The 17,834-nt window shown below is 51.9% G+C and overlaps 7 protein-coding genes across 7 annotated transcripts; all 7 read right to left on the bottom strand.

Annotated features, from left to right (window-relative positions):
* Positions 1–204: 204 nt before the first annotated feature.
* Positions 205–1,970, bottom strand: PHYSODRAFT_492316 (hypothetical protein; the record flags this gene model as incomplete). Its single annotated transcript, XM_009526617.1, has 5 exons — positions 205–483; positions 552–722; positions 802–1,376; positions 1,497–1,779; positions 1,842–1,970. 5 exons carry the CDS (start codon positions 1,968–1,970, stop codon positions 205–207), a joined length of 1,437 nt encoding a protein of 478 aa, XP_009524912.1.
* A 2,853-nt stretch (positions 1,971–4,823) lies between these two features.
* Positions 4,824–5,806, bottom strand: PHYSODRAFT_493199 (hypothetical protein; the record flags this gene model as incomplete). The annotated part of the gene is made up of 4 exons (XM_009526616.1): positions 4,824–5,018; positions 5,085–5,197; positions 5,298–5,705; positions 5,770–5,806. The coding sequence occupies 4 exons, from the start codon at positions 5,804–5,806 to the stop codon at positions 4,824–4,826; spliced, it is 753 nt and encodes a 250-aa protein (XP_009524911.1).
* A 696-nt stretch (positions 5,807–6,502) lies between these two features.
* Positions 6,503–6,901, bottom strand: PHYSODRAFT_285701 (hypothetical protein; the record flags this gene model as incomplete). The annotated part of the gene is made up of 1 exon (XM_009526615.1): positions 6,503–6,901. One exon carries the CDS (start codon positions 6,899–6,901, stop codon positions 6,503–6,505), a length of 399 nt encoding a protein of 132 aa, XP_009524910.1.
* Positions 6,902–10,553: 3,652 nt separating this feature from the next.
* PHYSODRAFT_299597 (hypothetical protein) lies at positions 10,554–11,311 on the bottom strand (the record flags this gene model as incomplete). The annotated part of the gene is made up of 4 exons (XM_009526614.1): positions 10,554–10,986; positions 11,050–11,092; positions 11,125–11,215; positions 11,279–11,311. 4 exons carry the CDS (start codon positions 11,309–11,311, stop codon positions 10,554–10,556), a joined length of 600 nt encoding a protein of 199 aa, XP_009524909.1.
* A 618-nt stretch (positions 11,312–11,929) lies between these two features.
* Positions 11,930–12,661, bottom strand: PHYSODRAFT_263625 (hypothetical protein; the record flags this gene model as incomplete). The annotated part of the gene is made up of 1 exon (XM_009526613.1): positions 11,930–12,661. The coding sequence occupies one exon, from the start codon at positions 12,659–12,661 to the stop codon at positions 11,930–11,932; it is 732 nt and encodes a 243-aa protein (XP_009524908.1).
* Positions 12,662–14,052: 1,391 nt separating this feature from the next.
* Positions 14,053–14,907, bottom strand: PHYSODRAFT_299596 (hypothetical protein; the record flags this gene model as incomplete). The annotated part of the gene is made up of 1 exon (XM_009526612.1): positions 14,053–14,907. The coding sequence occupies one exon, from the start codon at positions 14,905–14,907 to the stop codon at positions 14,053–14,055; it is 855 nt and encodes a 284-aa protein (XP_009524907.1).
* Positions 14,908–16,486: 1,579 nt separating this feature from the next.
* PHYSODRAFT_463818 (hypothetical protein) lies at positions 16,487–16,979 on the bottom strand (the record flags this gene model as incomplete). The annotated part of the gene is made up of 3 exons (XM_009526611.1): positions 16,487–16,594; positions 16,689–16,797; positions 16,870–16,979. Coding segments are annotated over 3 exons (327 nt in total), but the record flags the coding sequence as incomplete, so codon positions are not given.
* Between the last annotated feature and the right edge of the window lie 855 nt (positions 16,980–17,834).

Here is a 17,834-nt window from a genome sequence, read left to right as displayed (position 1 = left end):
CGTAATTTCGCGTGGGGTTAGTAGATCTTGCCGCGATTTTGAGGAGTTGGCGGCTGGAAGTAGCTGGTTCAACACTCGAGAGCTATGAGCAGAGAGCTCACCCGCAATCCGCTCAAAGCGGCCGGTACCGCTGCTGCTTAGAATGTCTTGTAGACCATACTCGATAATTCCACAGCGCACAATACGATCTGCCAGCAGAAGACTCTAAAATAATGAAAATGTTAGTTGCTTCACCCAAATAATTTCAAGGTTTTGATCACGCACCTGGATTGAGAAGCGGGTGAGGTCGATCTTTGGAGCGGCCGCATTAGGCTGAGGGCTCTCGTATCGAGCGAGCATCTCGATCGCTTGTTTCGTGGATCGGCGCAGTTGTTCTGCTAGTCGTTTCTCCACCGCAGCCAGCCACTGCTCCACCGGCCCTCGTGCTTTCAGGTTCTTGCCCATGGGGATCGTTTCAGCGTCGCCATGGACTCGGGATGTTATCTGGCCAAACCATCGACTCAAGTCCAGTCAGTAGTGTTGCAATGGCAATGTACGACTGAGTGACGAACCTGGAGAATATCTTGGAATCCGTCTCGAACCCCGAAAACTATGCGTCCAACATTATCAAAGCATTGATACAGGAAAGACGGGATGCAGCCCACATCTCGACACTTGGACAGCAGCGTAGCCAGCTCCAAGTCGGAGAGCTGGAAGAAGGCGGGGAACACCTGACGCTTGATCTGTTCGAGTTCGAGCAAGAAGCATCTTATGTTAGATTTCATTTCAAGAACAAGCAAAATATTTGAAGACGAAACGCACCTCAAGATGATCCGCCAACGTTTTCACCGCGCCTTCGAATCCTTCCAGAATCACTTGCAGCGTCTGACGATGCTCCGTATTAACCCCAAACGGCAGACACAGTGAGCGATTGAACAGGTTAAGAGTCAACGAACGCCACGCCGTGTCGTGCTTCTGTAGCTGCTTGGCTTGGTCTGGAAAAGTCCGCGCGAAGTCGATTGACACTAACCGCTGGGTGTAGTCCCATTTGCGTTGACACACCTGCAGCAGCTCCAGTGACGCCTTCGTATGATCGAGATCCGAAATCATCTTCGGCAGTCGCTCCTGCACCACGAGAGAGTACGTGGACAGATCCATGACTCGGAGAAGCACCTGACTCTCCTCGATAAGAGACGAAAGCTCGACACAGTCGCCAATACAGTAAACGTCACGTCCGTCGCGGTCTTTTCTCGCTTCTACTGGGATCTCCTGAGCTTCCCACGTACGCACAACGCTCATAAAGCTCCCAGCGATCGCAGCTTCAGCCGAGGCTTCTTCAGACACGTGTCGGATCGCTGTACCGTGGCCGACAGCGTTCACTTCAAGAAGCTGTTGCACTTGAATATCGAGTCGAGTACTGGAAGATAGCGCGGTTGCATCCAGAGCTGCAAAGTCTTCCTCTTCCTCCTCCTCCTCAGCATTTTCATTGTTTTCCGTGATAATGGGCATCAAAGAACATTGCATCTTGTGCTCGAGTTTGCTCCAGTGCCGCTCCGCCAAGTGCGGGTTGCGTAGATCGCGGATCACCGGCGCTAGACCATGTAGAGTGGCTTGTAACTTCTCTAGTCGCTCGAGCTCGAAGCCCCCAACCACTTGAGTGGTGCATGGGCGGATGTTCTCCACCACTGCGTCGACGTGGCTGGCCACCTCGCCCATCTTGTCCAGATCCACGGAGCGGATGGTGTCTGTGCTGCAGTTGTCCAAATGTTCGTCGGCCTCGCAGACCGCCTCCCACAGTTCCTACACGGAGATGGAGCAGGTTGGACAAGTGAAGCAGCTATAATACCGAAACCTGTACGTACGCTCTTGAGTTTCAGCTCCCCGGCCAACATGTCCAAGTCTTCGAAGTTTTTTGTTTGAGGACGAAGGCCGCCCGAGGCGTCTTCAAACACCAGTTGGATGCGGACAAGTCTTCGGGCTTCCTCCTGCATCTCCTGAGCTTCTTCGTACAGCTTAACGGCGCTGTCACGAGCTTGTTGGCAGGTATTACTTTGAGCCGCTATCGCTTGGTCACTTGCCGCCAACAGCAGATCATTCACCCTCCGACCAAGCTATAGACAAGAAAACGCAGCGATGATCAGGGCTCTGAAATATTTCTGCGCAAGTAGCGAAGTATTCTGGCGTATGTATGTATACCTTGGCCAGATTTTCAGTGAGCAGCGGCATGTAGCTCAGTAGATCCGTGTCTCGGTTCGCGTACGCCTCTTGGGCATGCGCCTTGAGCGCCTGGAACTCCGGCTCGCACAACTCGAAAGCCTTGACTGTCTCCACGGGCGCAGAGAACTTGAGCTTGTCCAATAAGCCAAAAAAGTCCTGCACGAAGCTCAAATCTAGCTCTTTGTCCATAATCTCGTCGTGCACTTCCTGGCAAATCGACAAATAAAACACAAAAACATATTAACATGTAGATAAGCTTGGATCCCGAAGTAGGCGAGCCAACGAACCTTGAGATTCAAGAGGTACGTGGTGAACGCGTCCAAGTTTTGGAGCATGGGTTTCTCGATCTTGCTGCTGGAGAAGCTGATGTAGTGCAGGAACTCGTCACACTTCTCGCGCGCAAGTCTGGGCAGAAGCTCGCGCATTGCGTCAAGACATCGCGCGGGCGACGGCAGCAGCTCTGCCTGCAGCTGCTGCATATTGAAGTGGAGAAACTCCACATCCGCCGACATCCTCAGCGTCTCCAACGCACTCAGCTACATACACGGCAGATAAAACACCATACTTTGTCAGCACTAATGCCTTCCTGCTGTAGAAGTATCCACAATTTACCTGTTGGATGAAGTGGTCGGCGTCGCTCTCCATCCCCTCGAGAGTGTACTCATTCCTCCTGAATAGCCTTGCTTTCAGCTCAAAGTTGACGCTCTCATTCTGCTGTCGCAGCTCCAGAAGCTTGGAATACGAGGCCGCGAGGTCCGCAGCGCCGTTCAACGCACTGCGTACGAGGTCCTGGATATCGTCACGAGCTGAGCAGTAGTGCAAGTCTTCCTCCATCCGCTCCAGCAGTCGGTTGGCTGGACATCGGAAGCGTTCTCCCTCCTCGGCCCCCTCGCTATCGCTTCGATCCTGTTCCAGTTGATGAGCAGGACAAAGTGAGCTCCTTCGAGACGAACCTCCTGCTGTTGCTGGACGTGAGGACTCGAACGTTGCGTGCAAATTGAGCGCTCGGATATCATCAGCGAAGTCGAGGACGGAGCGAAGCTCGGGGCTGGACAGCAACGGCGGCACGTCACGGAACGCCTCAGTGAGTCCAACGATGATCCGCTGCAAGACTCGCATGAGCTTGGCCAGGTCTGGCTTAAAGCAGATTTCGTACCGCTGTCGTCCTCTTTTCTCTGGTACCGCAGCTGTGGCCACGTCGAGAGCGAAAAGCGGCTGAGGGCCGAGACACGGAATCGACAGCACGTCTCGTTCGATCAGCGAAGGTTCATGTTCATTTCCTCCAGCCTTGGCGTCTTCCAGCTCTGTTGCGGTGAAGATTGGCGAGCTTGAGGTGGTGAAAGGCGGTAGTACCAGGAGTTGTAACAAGACGTTCTCCGCCACGAAGAAGAGGTCGTCCACGCTGAAAATCTCCGAGTTGGCGCCGGCGAAGTTGCTGAGACCATGGAAGAAGAGCGCCTCCAGCTTGTTCTCCATCGCAGCGACGGACATTGACGTCATCGTGGCCTCGGCATCACCCCAAGACGGTGAAGTTACCGTGCGTAGCTTACCGTCCCACGCGGCGTGGAGGAAGGACTTGATCTGCTGCTTCGTTAGAGGAGCGTGGCTAAGCGAACGTGGTCTCGACTGACTTGAGCTTGAAGGATCGCTGTTGCCTTCGCCTGGGGGTTGGATGCTGCGAAGTGTCTGATGCGTTGCCACGGCAAAGTCCTCGTGGTCGGTGAGTCGCGTGATAGTCGCTGCGTTGGCGCCGCGAAGCACGAAGTCGTGGAACAGATCGAGGCTCTGCTTCACCACACGCGCGTACGTATCCAGTAGAAGAAAATCCACCAGCGTCATGAACTTGGTTAGTTGCTTGCACTTGCGCCGCTTGATCGAGGCCATCGTCCATCGGATCTCCTCGAGTTCGTCCGTCTGAGCGATAGTGGGGCGGGTATTTTTCTCTATTCGCAGCGAATGACGAGACTGCGATAGAGTCGACAGCACCAGCGCGTTTCTCGCCTCCACAGCCTCTTGCGTTGGCAATCGGATGGACTGGAAGTGTTTGTGGCGGATGAACTGCTGGTGCGCGGACGCCAGGCCCTGCTCACACTGCACGTAGTTCTCTAAGATGTGGAAGTTGCTGCTCTTGCGGACGGACAGAGCGAACTCGTGGCCTGGAAACCCGGCGTGCAACGGGGCCATGTCCTCCAAAAACACGCGGCATACGCCCGTCAAAATGGTCTGGAGTCGACTTGTGATCTGCCGGAGCTCACACGTGCGCGTCTTTAAAAACTGCGTCTGTACAATAAAATTCCACGTTAGATAAAGTATTCGAGACCCTAAAACCAGCGATGAACAATGTACATTTGCTGCGGAGAATCGCTCCAGAGTGTACGTCTCGCCGTCGAAATCCCACATGAGCTGCAATTTTGACAATCGGCTCAGCTCTACGCGGACTTCCTGCATGCCACTCAGCAGTATCGGGTACGAGAAGTAGCAGTCGGCGATCAGGTTCTCTCGAGCAGCTTCGCGCTTGTTTCCTCGCACCCACTGCCGCCAAAACAAAAACACTTTGCGATACCGAAACCTGCACACAACACAGTCAGCACTTAGCCCATAGATAAAGCGGGGTAAATAATTCAGCCTCACCTTGAAAAGGTCGAAAGGCTCCGCAGCTTGGTGAATTGAGCCTTCTGGGTCTCCCAGTCGCTCAGAGAGAGGAATGTGGACTGGAAGTCGTCGCTTTTAAGATGGAAGGTGTATCCTCCTCGACTGATCGTGTAGTAGTCCCAGTGCGCGTCCTGCAGCTGGTTGACACTTCCACCCCCAAAGAGCGTTTCCTGATGCAACAGACGCGTTAGTCCGCGTCTAGATACTCAGAACCAATGCACTCTTACATGCGTGACTGGAATAATATCGTACGGGTCGTACGGCAAGCCATCCTCGAAGTTATGTCGTGGCACAGCATAGACAAAAGTATCTTCGATGTGTTCTCTTGTCGACGCTAGCATGCGCTCACCTACAGAGCACACAAAGCTGAGTCGGAGGTCTCTGTAGCATCTGCATACATTTTTTCTTACCTCTTGACTGTCCAGTTCGGGAACTTGAAGCCGACAGACTCCGTGCCGCCTTGGTGGAGCGGGATACGAGTGAAACGCAGCTAGTAAGGGACGCGCTGCTCTTCTCAAGAGCTCGGAACGGCTGGTACCGCGTGCTGGCAGCGGCCGAGTGCGGTCTTTTCAACCTACTCGCTGCCCTCTTTACTGCAAAATTACTTGGAGCTGCAGCAGGTTGATGCGAAGTTTCCAACAGACTCGGACGATGAGACGAAGGCGCCGCTGCAGCCGAAAACGGCCTTTTACCGTACCCAGGCTGGCGCCCTGTAGCTAACGACGTTCCTGACCTCACCAAATCCTCCTTCCCTGCCGCCAATAAAGCCTCCAACTCCCCGTCGAGATCCTCGTGCTGGTTGCTGGTAGCTGGCTCCTGAACCAACTGCATCCGATGGCGACTCACCTGCCGACTCGCTGTAGTAAGAGAAAAGTCAGATATTGTTGTTGATACAACAACATCATTAGTCGTCAAACGTACCAGCGTTAGCCGACTTTGGGCGCATTGGAGGCTTCATGAACACCCCCTTATCATCGCTCGACCCTGCTGCTCCGGGCGCTCGTGGGGTTAGTCTTGGAGCTGCAGAACCTTGTCGAGGGCTCTGAAGCCGCTGTCGAAGCTACAAAAATGGCAAAAAGAACCAGCTTAGCCCCTGCCAATTGCCATAATATCTACTAAAAGCACTGGTCTAACCAGCAGCGACGACGACTCCTTCAGAGCGTTGACGGCTGTTGCCAGCCGCTCGGGCGCCGATGCGAAGGCAGCAGAAGTTGAAGTTGAAGTTGCACTGCTGTAGTCCAGAGCGTGAGGAGCTAGCGAGCTGCGCGACGCCCCCGCTGTGCGAGGCCGCAGCTTGGGAGGGGCGCCGAAGTGCACGTGCTCCTGCATTGGGACGTCGGACGGATAGATAGATAGATAGATACACTGCCGCACGACGGTTCACTTGACACCAATTATGGAGCGACCGACCAGTTATTGGGTAGATCTGGGCATTGAGGAGCTCCACCTTTTGCGACGCCCACGATCAGACTGACAAGCTGGGACTGGAGACAAAGTACGCCAATTTTTTTTATCAGTCGCGCAACCTGACCGTCATTCTACAAATGTACTGAAATTTAGGCTGCAGTGGAAGAGTGACAAACGAGGGATCGGATACTTTTTATCGTGCATTTCGAAGCAACCTCCCCCTGTTTGCATACTCAGCTTGCCGTGCTTACTGCTTACTACACCAATAACGGGAGTAGTCGAGGTACGTCTGGTACTTCGGGTGGTCGCGTGCTTTTTCACCCAGGCCGTCAAGCCCCAGCTTCTTCGACACGTGCTTGGGGTTCATTCCTTTCTTGAGCCACTTCAAGAACTTGAGACTTTTCAGCCACCCCCTTTCCTCTTCCTCTTCCTCTTCGTCAACGTCTTCTTCTTCATCATCTTCGTCTTGGTAATCTTCAGTCGACTCGCGGATTCTCAAGGACCGCTTGGCGGCGCTGTCGTGTTGGAGGGCAGCACCGACTGACTCCGTCTCAGACAGAGCGATCTGTCCCGGTTGAAGAGCGGAAGTGACGCTGCCACCAAGCAGGAAGGCGGTTGCGAGGACGACAACGGTGTACAGGCGCATTGCGAATAGACTTGGATAAGTACTTGGGTGCTGAAAAGGGAAATGCGAAGTCAGGAAACCCGTAAGATTCACGTGTCGTAGATCTCCGTTGCTGTCCCTGGATGTTGTAAGCCATTCTTTGCCTCTGAGTGCGAAGCCCCGCGATGGGGTCAAGTTGGCCCCATCGCATGACACAGAGACGGACTCTCTAAAACTAACCTACGCGCAACGCCTACAATGATGAAGATTGCGGCAATGCTGCTGCATCTCTAGAATGAGCTTTGGCTGCGTAATATAGCGAGATGTTTAACATGTTTTACGTTCGGTGTGAGCAAAATTCTACCGCCTTAATAATAAGTTCCAATGTTTTAAAGACAATGCTGAGAAAATCGTCATTGATGACATGTATTCTTCCAAGATGAGTAGCTAAAATGGGCGGCAAAACAACTTGAAAACTACAATATTTAAGAGACGAGTCTTTGCCAAGTTTGGCAACTCAGAACTGGTTGGCCGTTTCATTGACTGGGACTGACTTTCAGTCGCATATTAATTAAGCTGTTGCTAAGAAGTACAGACGACAAAAACGTCACAGGCGAAGTCCTTTGCAATTATTTTGCCGATCGTTTTAAGCTACAATCCCTCCAGCAGGATGCGACATCCCTGTGACTGCAAGTCGATGCGAGCGAGCGACACTGCGTATGCACAGGATAAACAAACAAGGACCATCGCTAGGACGATTACGCTGGATCCCTGACAAGCAAACATGCAGATCGAAAGCTCCAGTGCAGAGACTTACTTGATGAAATTTGGAGTGCGCGCCGGTACAGTACGCGCTGCCCACGAGCTCACACGTGCAGAGCCCCAGCAACTGCAGCGTGTTGTTGGACACCAGCGCGTTGCCAAGCAGGCGTGCTCCTACCTGGCCAAGTGGGTTCTTGGATAAGCTTACGCGTGGACAGAGAAATGAGGATAAAAGGACGCGATGTGCTTCCCAGACACATCACCACAGCAGGATCGAACCCAAGACGAAGCAACAGAACGCGGCAATCGCAGACCAACACCTCGCTCTGGTTGAGATAGCGATGCCGTGCGTTTCCGGCAGTACGATACTGCTACTACTACGAGCCTCGTAGTACGAGGCGCCCGCGAACGGATATTGCGGACGCTTGGAGCTGGCGTTGGCGATCAGGAACAGCAAATAGTACAGAAGTGGCAAGGCTGGGGATGAAGTCTTCCCTCTGAAACTCACCCAAACAGAGGGGCCTAACGACGAGTTTAAGTTTGGCAGAAGTATGTGACCAAGCTCCATCCAAAGAACCCGCGGGATGCGGTGGTCAGCACGACTTCGGTGACGGCTAGCGAAGAAAGATAAAGCGACGAAGCGTCCTGCCACCAAGATACAGGAAGTCCTGGTTGTGTGGTGGTACAAGATGTCCAAGTACGAGAAGCGCGATGTTATCAAGACCGCTTTCAACTTGGAAGGCGAGAAGTGCGCCCTCCCTCGTGGGGATCCTCATCGCCTACGTTAGAAGAAACGACGAATATTCTGGTGGTGACTCTATGAAGCCGGGTAGCTTGATGCACAGCACTCCGATAATTAGTCTGCACAGCTGCATTTCCAATTCTCTGGATTTTATCCAGAGTTGTTAGGGCGATACGACTGCAGGTGCAAATCACTATAAAAATGCATGCTCCGCTATCGGTTATAAACGAACGAATCATTAACGTATCGGAACGTACCCGTTACCTTTAATAAACGCTTGGATAATATATATTATCCAGCGGCGTGTTGCTTGAGTCTTTTTTTTTTTTTAATAACGTTGAGGTGTATTGAGTTACTGGCCTTGTGGCCGAACTTCTAATCCCCAATATGTTGCTTGAGTCTTTTAGGGTCGACATTCGCGTGACACGATCAATCGGATGTCGCTCGACCATGACTCCAAACCTGTGTTTGCAGTACATGTATGCTCAACGATGTTACATCGGTGTCGCCACGTTCAAGTCATGGAACGACACCCACGAACACCCACGACTTCAATTTAAAGTCGTGGGTGTCGTTGAAGTCTTCAAACGATGCTGGTCTCGTTTCAACGATTCTGCACGTGCTCGTTTCAACCATTCTGCACGTGCATACGTACCGTTACCGCCGCATTCAAGCCTTGACGTTGGCTGCATATTATTGCAAGATAGCTAAGGCATAGCGAATGACCAGTACATGCTTGCGTAAGGGCTTGAGATAATTGGCAGTGCATGCTTTCATGGTTTCGGAACTTGGTAGCAAACCCGAATAAAGACAAAAGCACCAACTGCTGAAATTTAAGGATACTTCGCTCTAACCAAAGAACCTCGGGCAGAACTGCTAGGCACATTTAAGATAAATTAATTTAGAATCAAACCTAGAATCAAAACTACATGATAAAATCCAGAGCTTCTCCGTGCTTTAGCACGGCTTAGTGCAATCCGCAGTTCGTAAGAACTGTCGTTAGCGCCCCTGTGGATGTTTGCATAATGCAACATAAGGTTTTATGTTGCATTATCGGTTATAGAGCTATTTGAAACAACAGCAATGACAGTTGTACAGCAATTGTATTACAGCATAGCAGCGCAAACTCCGATTCATTACAGCTCAAAGCATGCTTTCGGCGACAAGCTAACCAGGCAGCAGCAATAATAAAGAGGGGTGATCAGTCAATCAATGCAATTTGTGAGGAATCGACCGAATCGGGGCAGCAAGCGAGCAATAGATAGGTCGCCGTCGTATCGGCTAATTTAGCTTAGGCATGTGGCTGTCATTTCTAAGATACGATATCTGTATGTACATGTCGGACGCCACAGCAGCAGCAACAATAAACCGTCGTTGAGTAAAACAAAATTATCGCTATTGATTAATGGTCGTGGGTGCAGACTGTTTGTTGAGAGTCGACTTTGAAGTGAGGAGACCTAAACGGCATTGAAATCAGTATAGCAATTCTACAAAATCAAGTTGCAGGCGTCAAAATTAGACATATAGCCCGAATAACACCAGAAAAAAAACGCATTATACATTCAACATGAACCGAAGCTCAGTCTGGCAGCTTGAAGCTGTGCAGTATGTACCATGAATAGCAGTAACGCTAGTATGAGTTCATGCAATGAAATGAAATTTGCGGTTATGACGGCTGACTTTCCCCGTCGCCGCGCACTGCTGCAGCGCCGCATACGGGGACTCCCGCGGTAGCAGCCCAATAGTGTGAGTTCACGTAGATCCGCCACGGCAGATCGAGCAGCGTAAGCCATCCAGCAAATTGACGCATGATATCTCACAGTACAAAAATAAGAGCAAGCGCTAAAATTCAAGAACGTCTTCATGCAACGCTCTTGTGCGGCAAGCATAGCGCTACTACATAGTACTACTAGTAGTAAATAAAGTTTTTAACTGTGCAGGTTTTGGAATACAGTAAAAAAAGACCGAACTGCGAATACCGCGGGCCAAAGCCCGCAAACCAGTTCGTGCACGAAGATGCCACGTTGAGAAAATGCAAAATATAGAAAGAAGTGGCAGCGATGCATCGCTAACATTACTACTAGTAATTTACTAGATATGTGAGGCAAATGATGGCTAAGCAAAATGCACACACGTATTCCTTTGAAAATAGCGGCAGCTTGGATCTTTACCATGAGAAAAGCTAAGTCTTCAGTTCCCGATTTTCGCGATCGTAACATCAGCGTCCACCGTGCGCGTAAAACTGTCAACTGTGCCCGAATATATGTCGTTCTCGTCGAAGTGAGCGCTAAACCCAATCGACGCACTGGTGTCGTCGTCGTTGTTGAACGCAACGGTGTTGGACTCAAGTAATTTGTCATTCTTTCGCTGGTCGATCAGCACACCTTGCCTCTGCGGACCCACGTACGCGTTCAGGTTCACAGTATAGTACCTGGCCACGAAAAAACGAATCCCCGATCGGTCTTCCGTCAGCGCGAAGTCATCAGCCTCGATGGGATCCCACAGAAACGTATCTTCGTTGTTCACTTTGTACGAGTCTGCAGCCACATAAACCACTTCCGCCTTTTCCAACGTTTCAAGGCGCATTTTCATCGCCGCGAGCACGTCCTCAGTATCTTGAAGTCTTGATTCGAGTTGTCAATCCGCTCAAGCGACACAGGTGCGAGTTGAAACACGAACTTCGCACCCCACGCGCATTGTTGGACCTTGATCTTCACGGACAGTTCCAGCTGCAGTCCACCATCCACTGCAGATAACTTACGCCGGGTCTTGTTGGCGTTCTCGTCGGTTAGGCTCGCACTGTTGGAATCTCCGTCGGTATCCACCAAATAGTCCAAGGCTTCCATGAAAATCTGTTTGAGTACATGTTCATAACGGAGTGAGTTTTTTTTGCCTCATTCTTTTCCCTTACTTACGGCGTACCTAGACGTAGTTTGCCACAGTCGCATCTCCCATCCGGTTCGTGCTCGTCAAATAGACGTCCTCAGCCAAGTAGCCCGTGCGCCTGCCACCAAATCATTGCGCAAAACTATTATGAACAACTTTACGGAGGAACAACCGCAGATTTCCTTGCCGACTTACCACTGCTGCTTGGTTCTCTGGTCCTAGAGAGATATGCTGATTTTACCGGCCTTGCATGAAATAATGTAGCGGTAGGCAGGGCTGGGAGGGGCAGCGAACACCGTCACCCCACGTTCCACAAGCTCATCCGGCATCGCTCTTCGTGCTGAAATTCCTTGGTCTAGGGTAAAAGGAACAACGCATCAGTCCATTGAATGAATATGTTAAAGTCTTGTGCACTTCTGTCTGTCTATCTTACTCGTCGACTTGCGCAAAATGGAAAATGGAGTTCGGGCAGATGGTAAAACCTCGTTGGGATCATCTGTAGGTACAGATCTGATATTGGATCAGACTAACTTACTCTGACAGTAATCAGTAGGTCAAACCAGCATGATGCAGTAGAATAGTAAGGTAAGCCGACGTGTATTAATCTCTCCCGGTAAGATCTTGTTATCACTAAGCTACCTGTTTCTTCGTGAACACTTTACCCGGCCAAGGCTTCTCTTTTAAAGCTCTTGCACAGCTTCTCCGTCCTCCTCATCCGACGAGCTGTCCAACGGCAGCTCGGTAACCGCAGGCGTGTCGTCGTCCGAGTCATCGGGGATGTCGTCCGGTAGATCAACGGGTACGGGCAGCTGAATACGTTCGCGTGTAGTACGGCGCGCGCGCCCGCGTGGAACGTCAGCCAGACGCTGAATGTATTCAGCTGAAAGTGTCTTGATGACACCCACGAAAGTCGCCATACTAGGGCGAGGCTTCGGAAACCGGTCGTTGAGCTCACGGTTAAACCTCTCTAGAGGGTTGTTCGTGCGCGCTACCAGCTCGTTGTTCAGGCCGGCCACGTTCCACACGCTCACGTCGTACTGCTCCAGCCACGTCCGTTGAAAATAACCCCAAAATCCTCGCCATTTAGCTTTAGAGTACGCAATTCCAGCGACGTCGCAGCGCTGTCTGATCTCGCGTTTAACCCACTTGATGCATCGCTCAATCAAGCTGTGGTCAACCACCGTTAGCATGTCGAGGACCCCACGGGTCATCGCAATGCCGCATTCTTCCTCCGGTATCAGGAACCGCTTCATCGCACGCCTGAGCGCCTGCTTCAGGTGAAACAGACACCCAATAACGATTGCGTTGGTGAACTGAGTCTGCACGGCATCAATTAAGGCGCTCTCGAAGTCGCACACGACTTCCGCCGGCTCAAGCTGTTGGTGAGTGCTTTGCGCGACGAAATGCACCATGTCCCAGAAAGAATCGCCACTGCGAGAAGTGCTCAATACATAGTAGACTGGTACATATAGTCCAGACGCTCGGTCAGTGCACCATAAAGATGACACATTGCTTGTACCCAGGGGGTACACAGCGAAATGTACCATCGACAAAAATGGTAGTCCCGTTGTAGCGAAGTAGGTTGATGAGGGAGGGGTGTGCCCAGCCAATGAGTCGGGTAGGCTTGCTGAGGTTCTCGCGGTTCACCGTGACGTAATGAAACTGGAAGAAGGAGACAGCTTAGTTCAGCACCGTTGAAAGTGGCGGAATTTCAATGGCCCCGTGCACGTCTCCGCTAAAGTGCTGGCTCCTTGCTTGGTACACACGGCGAAGCACTTGAGGCTCAGATAGCCCGCGGACGACATGCTCGTTGTCAGCTCCGTAAAACTCGCTCCGCACAGCTTCCCATATGCGACGTGCAGGAAGCGCGACTTGCCAGGGTGTCGACTCTGTCCTTCATAGCACTGGAGACGTCGACGAGGCTCGTGCCAGCAGCATCGACATTGCGGCAAGTGTGGGGGCGGCCAGCGGTGTACCCCATGGTGCCAATGAAGAACGCCATCGTCCCGGGACAGCCCTGGCGCCAATGGCTGCAGCGGTAGGAGATTTCCTGGAGGATGCCCAAGCACGTATATACTTATAGCCGCGGAAGTAGCACGTGCTGACCTCTTGCCGCACTGAACCCCTTGTTTGGCCGGGTATGGCGCTGCCCAGAAAGCCGACGTTGCCTGGAGGTCCTGCAGTGCCCGGGAGAGACTGCGCTGGCGTCTGCATGTTACCAAATGAACCCTCGCCGATACAAGCGCTTCGCCGGCCAAGGCTCCGCGTGGCCTACGTGCTACCGTGCATTTTCAGATCTCAAAGCCGGTCCGCGCAAAAATGTCATATGTTCCAAAAGCAGATCTGTACCGTATATGACCCCTTCTGGAGGTTACCGGGCAGAATGCTCCCCGCAAGTCGCTTCATTTCAGCTTCTACATTTCAATCAACTTTCCAGTCAAAAACAGAGATGAAAGATACTGCCGCTGACATTTGAATTAAAAAAACCACAATACTTCCGCAGTAAGGGAGATCTCGATCTGCGTAGTGATAGCCCTTACAGTCTTCGTAAGAGACGAGGTCAAACCTTAGTTCCCAATTTTGGAGATTTAGGCATTAATTTTGCGTGCAGCAACGCTCACCCAACCTTCGACATCGTACTGGAGTTCGTGGAGTTCTCTGCTGGTTGAACCCGTTGGGCCCTGTGGCTATTGAGCCACTGGACTCAAGTGCTCTTGTGGCAAAGGGGGCAACTTGATGCGGCATCGTTGCTGCTGCACCATTCCGTCCACGTTTCGATGCAGCCGCGATGGAAGCTGTGACCTCACTGCGCTCTACTGACTGCATTTCGCTCTGTTGAGCCAAATGTTGACCAGCAGATGGAGCATACTGTGCTCTTGCGAACGGCAACGGACCTACTGCATGCAGGAATCTTCGCTGCAATAGCAACTCGGCGCGATTTAGCCACAATGAGGAGGCTATCCCACTCCAGCCTGATCCGTATCGAAGCGATGGTACTTCTCGCCACTGGCATTTCTCCACCATCGTCCGACAGTTTACCGTCGAATTTCCACACGCATCGATGGAAGCCGCACGTGACCGGCTTGAAATCCTTTTCACAATTTGGGCACGGGACGCGATGATCTCGCATGAGGTTGAAGGAGTCAAAGCCAAACTGATGGATGACCATGTTCCCAAAAGCTTCGCAGTCGTCGTTTTCACATTCGCCCTCGAGGTTGAGTCCTTCTGCGCACGTACGCCAGTCCGGGGCCTTGCTGTCCAGTTGAAGCTCAACCAGCCACGTGTCTTCATAGTAGACGTCGGCAAACTTGAGTCCTGGGCCCACATCGCCTCTAAGCTTGAGGATCAATTGCAGCGTGCACTCTGTCTTGACCCCGTGGTCCGCTAGACTGCGGCCATCTTCGAGCTGCCTCCCGTTCAGAACGAGTCGTTGCTGTTCATTGGGGATTCCCTCGCGGAAGCGAATCTCGTCCCGAATGTCGGCGACATCTTCGGTGGCAGGATACAACAGTGAAAACCTCCTACCCGTCAGCGTCTTGACAGTGACAGTCACGAGTCTTGGACTGAATAGTGTCTCGGCGATGAGGCCTGGTGGCCCCCCCCATGAGATTTGGAATAATGGCGTCGACAGCGCGATCGCGGGACAACTCAGTTCCATAGAGCAGAATGTACTGGACGAAGCGTGGCGCCCCCTTCGCGCGGAACTTTGTGTTCAGGGCATCAATGAGATCTTGGACGTGCGCTTTCCGTGGTAGGTCGGTGGACTGCACCTCGACGACGCCTTGAAGGCCCTTCTCGAACCGGTCAGTCCATGGGACAGCGAGGGCGAATCCCGCCATGGTCCGCAGTGATTTACGTCCAGGGGGATTGGTAAACCGATCAACAGCAGGAAGCTTGCCACGATACGGGAAGCTTAGTGCAATATTTTGACAAGCGAAATATGACGAAAAACCGGCGTATCCGAAAATTGAACCGATGACTCTCCAGCGCTGCCTCTACCCAAAGTCCACAGCTCGATTCACGTGCATCTGCTGTAGCACCTCAGTTCCCGACAGAGAATACCGACAATTTGTCGTTCTCGTTAAAGTGAGCGCCCCACGCCAACAACGTAGGCGCTGCACTGCTATCGAGTAATTCATCGCTGTCTCGTAGCTCGATTGTTGCACGTCCCGCTTGCGGGCATCATGAGGATAGCGAGAAACAGATCTCCGATCCGTCACCCGACAGGCACTAGCGTTAGTTTCGAACGAGTTCCATAGTTTTGAAGCAGATTAGTGAAACTTGACCATCACTGATAGCTCGAGTTTCGTGACGTTCCGGGTCGTAGAGTGTCCGTCCACCAATATCCATGGATCGCCCTGCAAGCATGCCCAGTCACAGTTTGTATCTATCTTGTGCTTCGGGAACATTCCCAGTCCTGTTCGTGATCTTCAAGAAGTCGTCTTCGGTCATGTAGCCCAGCAAAACAAAACTCCTCTAGACGGTAATAGTATTTGCAATATCAGTCTCGGATCACTGCAAACCAACCACTGTTTCTTATTGCTTTCGTAGGTTTTCGAGCGAGATGCTGACTTAGCCAGCCTTACATGAGATAATGTAGCGATACGTCGGGCTAGGAAACTGGGAGAACACTATCGCACCACTTTTCGGCTCGCACGTCCGGGGGCACGAAAATTGTATTATGAATGCATTACGCACCACGCATTCCTCTGATAGCCTTCTTTCCAGAATTGCTGCGGTACAGGAGTGATTCAACGAGTCTAAATGCTTCAGCACCCGATTTTCGCGATCGTAATGTCAGCCTGGATTTCGCGTAGTCATCAACCGCAACGACCGAGGACTTGTCATGTTTGTCGAAGGGAGCGATGAATCCAATTGACGCACTTGTTCTCTCGTCACCGTTGAACGACACAACACTGCACTCGAGTTGTTCATCATTCCTTCGTTGCTCGATGGTTGCACCTCCCACTCGCGGAGTCAAGTACTCACAGCATACAACCCAGGCACCAGAAAGCGAATGGCCGTTCGGTCACGTGTCAACTCAAAGGCTCCCTCGAGCCGCACTCAGACTTTCCTGCTCGGTTCAGTTCGTCCGACATTGCGTATAGATACACCCTCTCGGCCTTCCCCATTTCTTCAAGGCGCGTTTTTGTCGTTTCCAGCTCATTCTCAGCGTCCCGAAGCCTTGACTCGAGCACGTCGATCCGCTCAAGGGAAACAGGTGCAAGCTTGAACACAAACTTTGCCGACCAAGCAGATTGGCCAAACTTGATCTTCGAGGACAGCTCAAGCTGTAGCCCACCGTCCACTGAGACTAATTCCCGCCGGGTCTTGCTGGTGTCCAGCTTGGTATTTCCGGGTTCGCTATCAGTGCCCACGAGATAGTCTAAGGCCTCCTTGAACATCTTTCCAGCACGTCCACATTAACACTTGCTTCACTACATCAGAATTTTGGCGCACACTTACCGAGACGTAGTCGCCCACGGCAGCATTTCCAATGCGATTCATGTGCGTCAAGTACGCGTCCTCAGCCAAGTAGCCTGTGCGCCTACAACACATTACAACGCAAAACTTAAGTTAAACAGTCGACGGATCTGCGGAGATTCCATTGCCAGCTTACCACTGCTGCTTGGTTTTTTGGTCCTCGAGAGAGATGCTGATTTTACCAGCCTTGCTTGAAACCACGTAGCGATAGGTAGGGCTGCGTGGGGCAGCGAACACCGTCACGCCACTTTCCACCAGCTCGTCCGACATCATGGTTCTCTTTTTGGTGGTTTTTGGACTACGGTAAAAGTCAACAATAGATCAATCGGTTGAATGGATGTGTGCGGGTCTTCGCACTGTTGTTCGTCAACCTTGGGAAATTGGAGAATGCAGCTGAGAAAAATAGCACTCCTCGTCACTTGACTCCAACTTCCATCTTTCATGTCAATTCAATCAATCCAACTATCGACCAGCTAGCAAATTCTCAAATGCGAAGAAGAAAAACGCTTTGGCCTCAATCCATCGGCAAGTTAACTCTCCAACGTGTGGAAAAGTCCTCGAGGTCGGCAGGACTTCTTCTTCCCAGCAGAATCATCTCGCCCACTAGAATCGAGCCATTTTTCTCTCGAGATGCCACATCGTGAAGCATACAGACTCGTCAGCGAGTGATTCGGGCTCAAGCTTTCCGTTAGAGCGGTGGCTGCTGCGGAAGGTAAAGGATTATCACAGATACTCAACCAGCAGAGATGTTTGCTGTATTGCAGCAAGTACGTCAGCGCCAGGTAGCCTTGCTTGTCGTTGAAGAGGTTCAGCATGTTGTCCGAGATGTCGAGAGCTGTCAGCGTCTTGTGGAAGGACAACGCTCCCAGCAGAATGCGACACCCCTGCGGCTGCAAGTCGTTGCGCGCGACACTGAGCAAGCACAGCATAAGCAGTGCTTACTAAGCACACGATGGCCAACACCGGGACGATTACGGTCGATCCGTGACTGGCAAACACTCGCTCGACTTACTTGACGAAGCGAAGCTGCGACCGAACGCTCTGCATCCCCTTGGACAGCGCGAGGAGCCCATCGTGCTGCGGCCGGTACGCGCTGCCCAC

This window comes from Phytophthora sojae (genome assembly GCF_000149755.1).
Source record: "Phytophthora sojae unplaced genomic scaffold PHYSOscaffold_3, whole genome shotgun sequence".
In the NCBI taxonomy this organism is placed as follows: Eukaryota; Oomycota; class Peronosporomycetes; order Peronosporales; family Peronosporaceae; genus Phytophthora; species Phytophthora sojae.
This window is presented reverse-complemented; position numbering and strand designations above follow the sequence as displayed.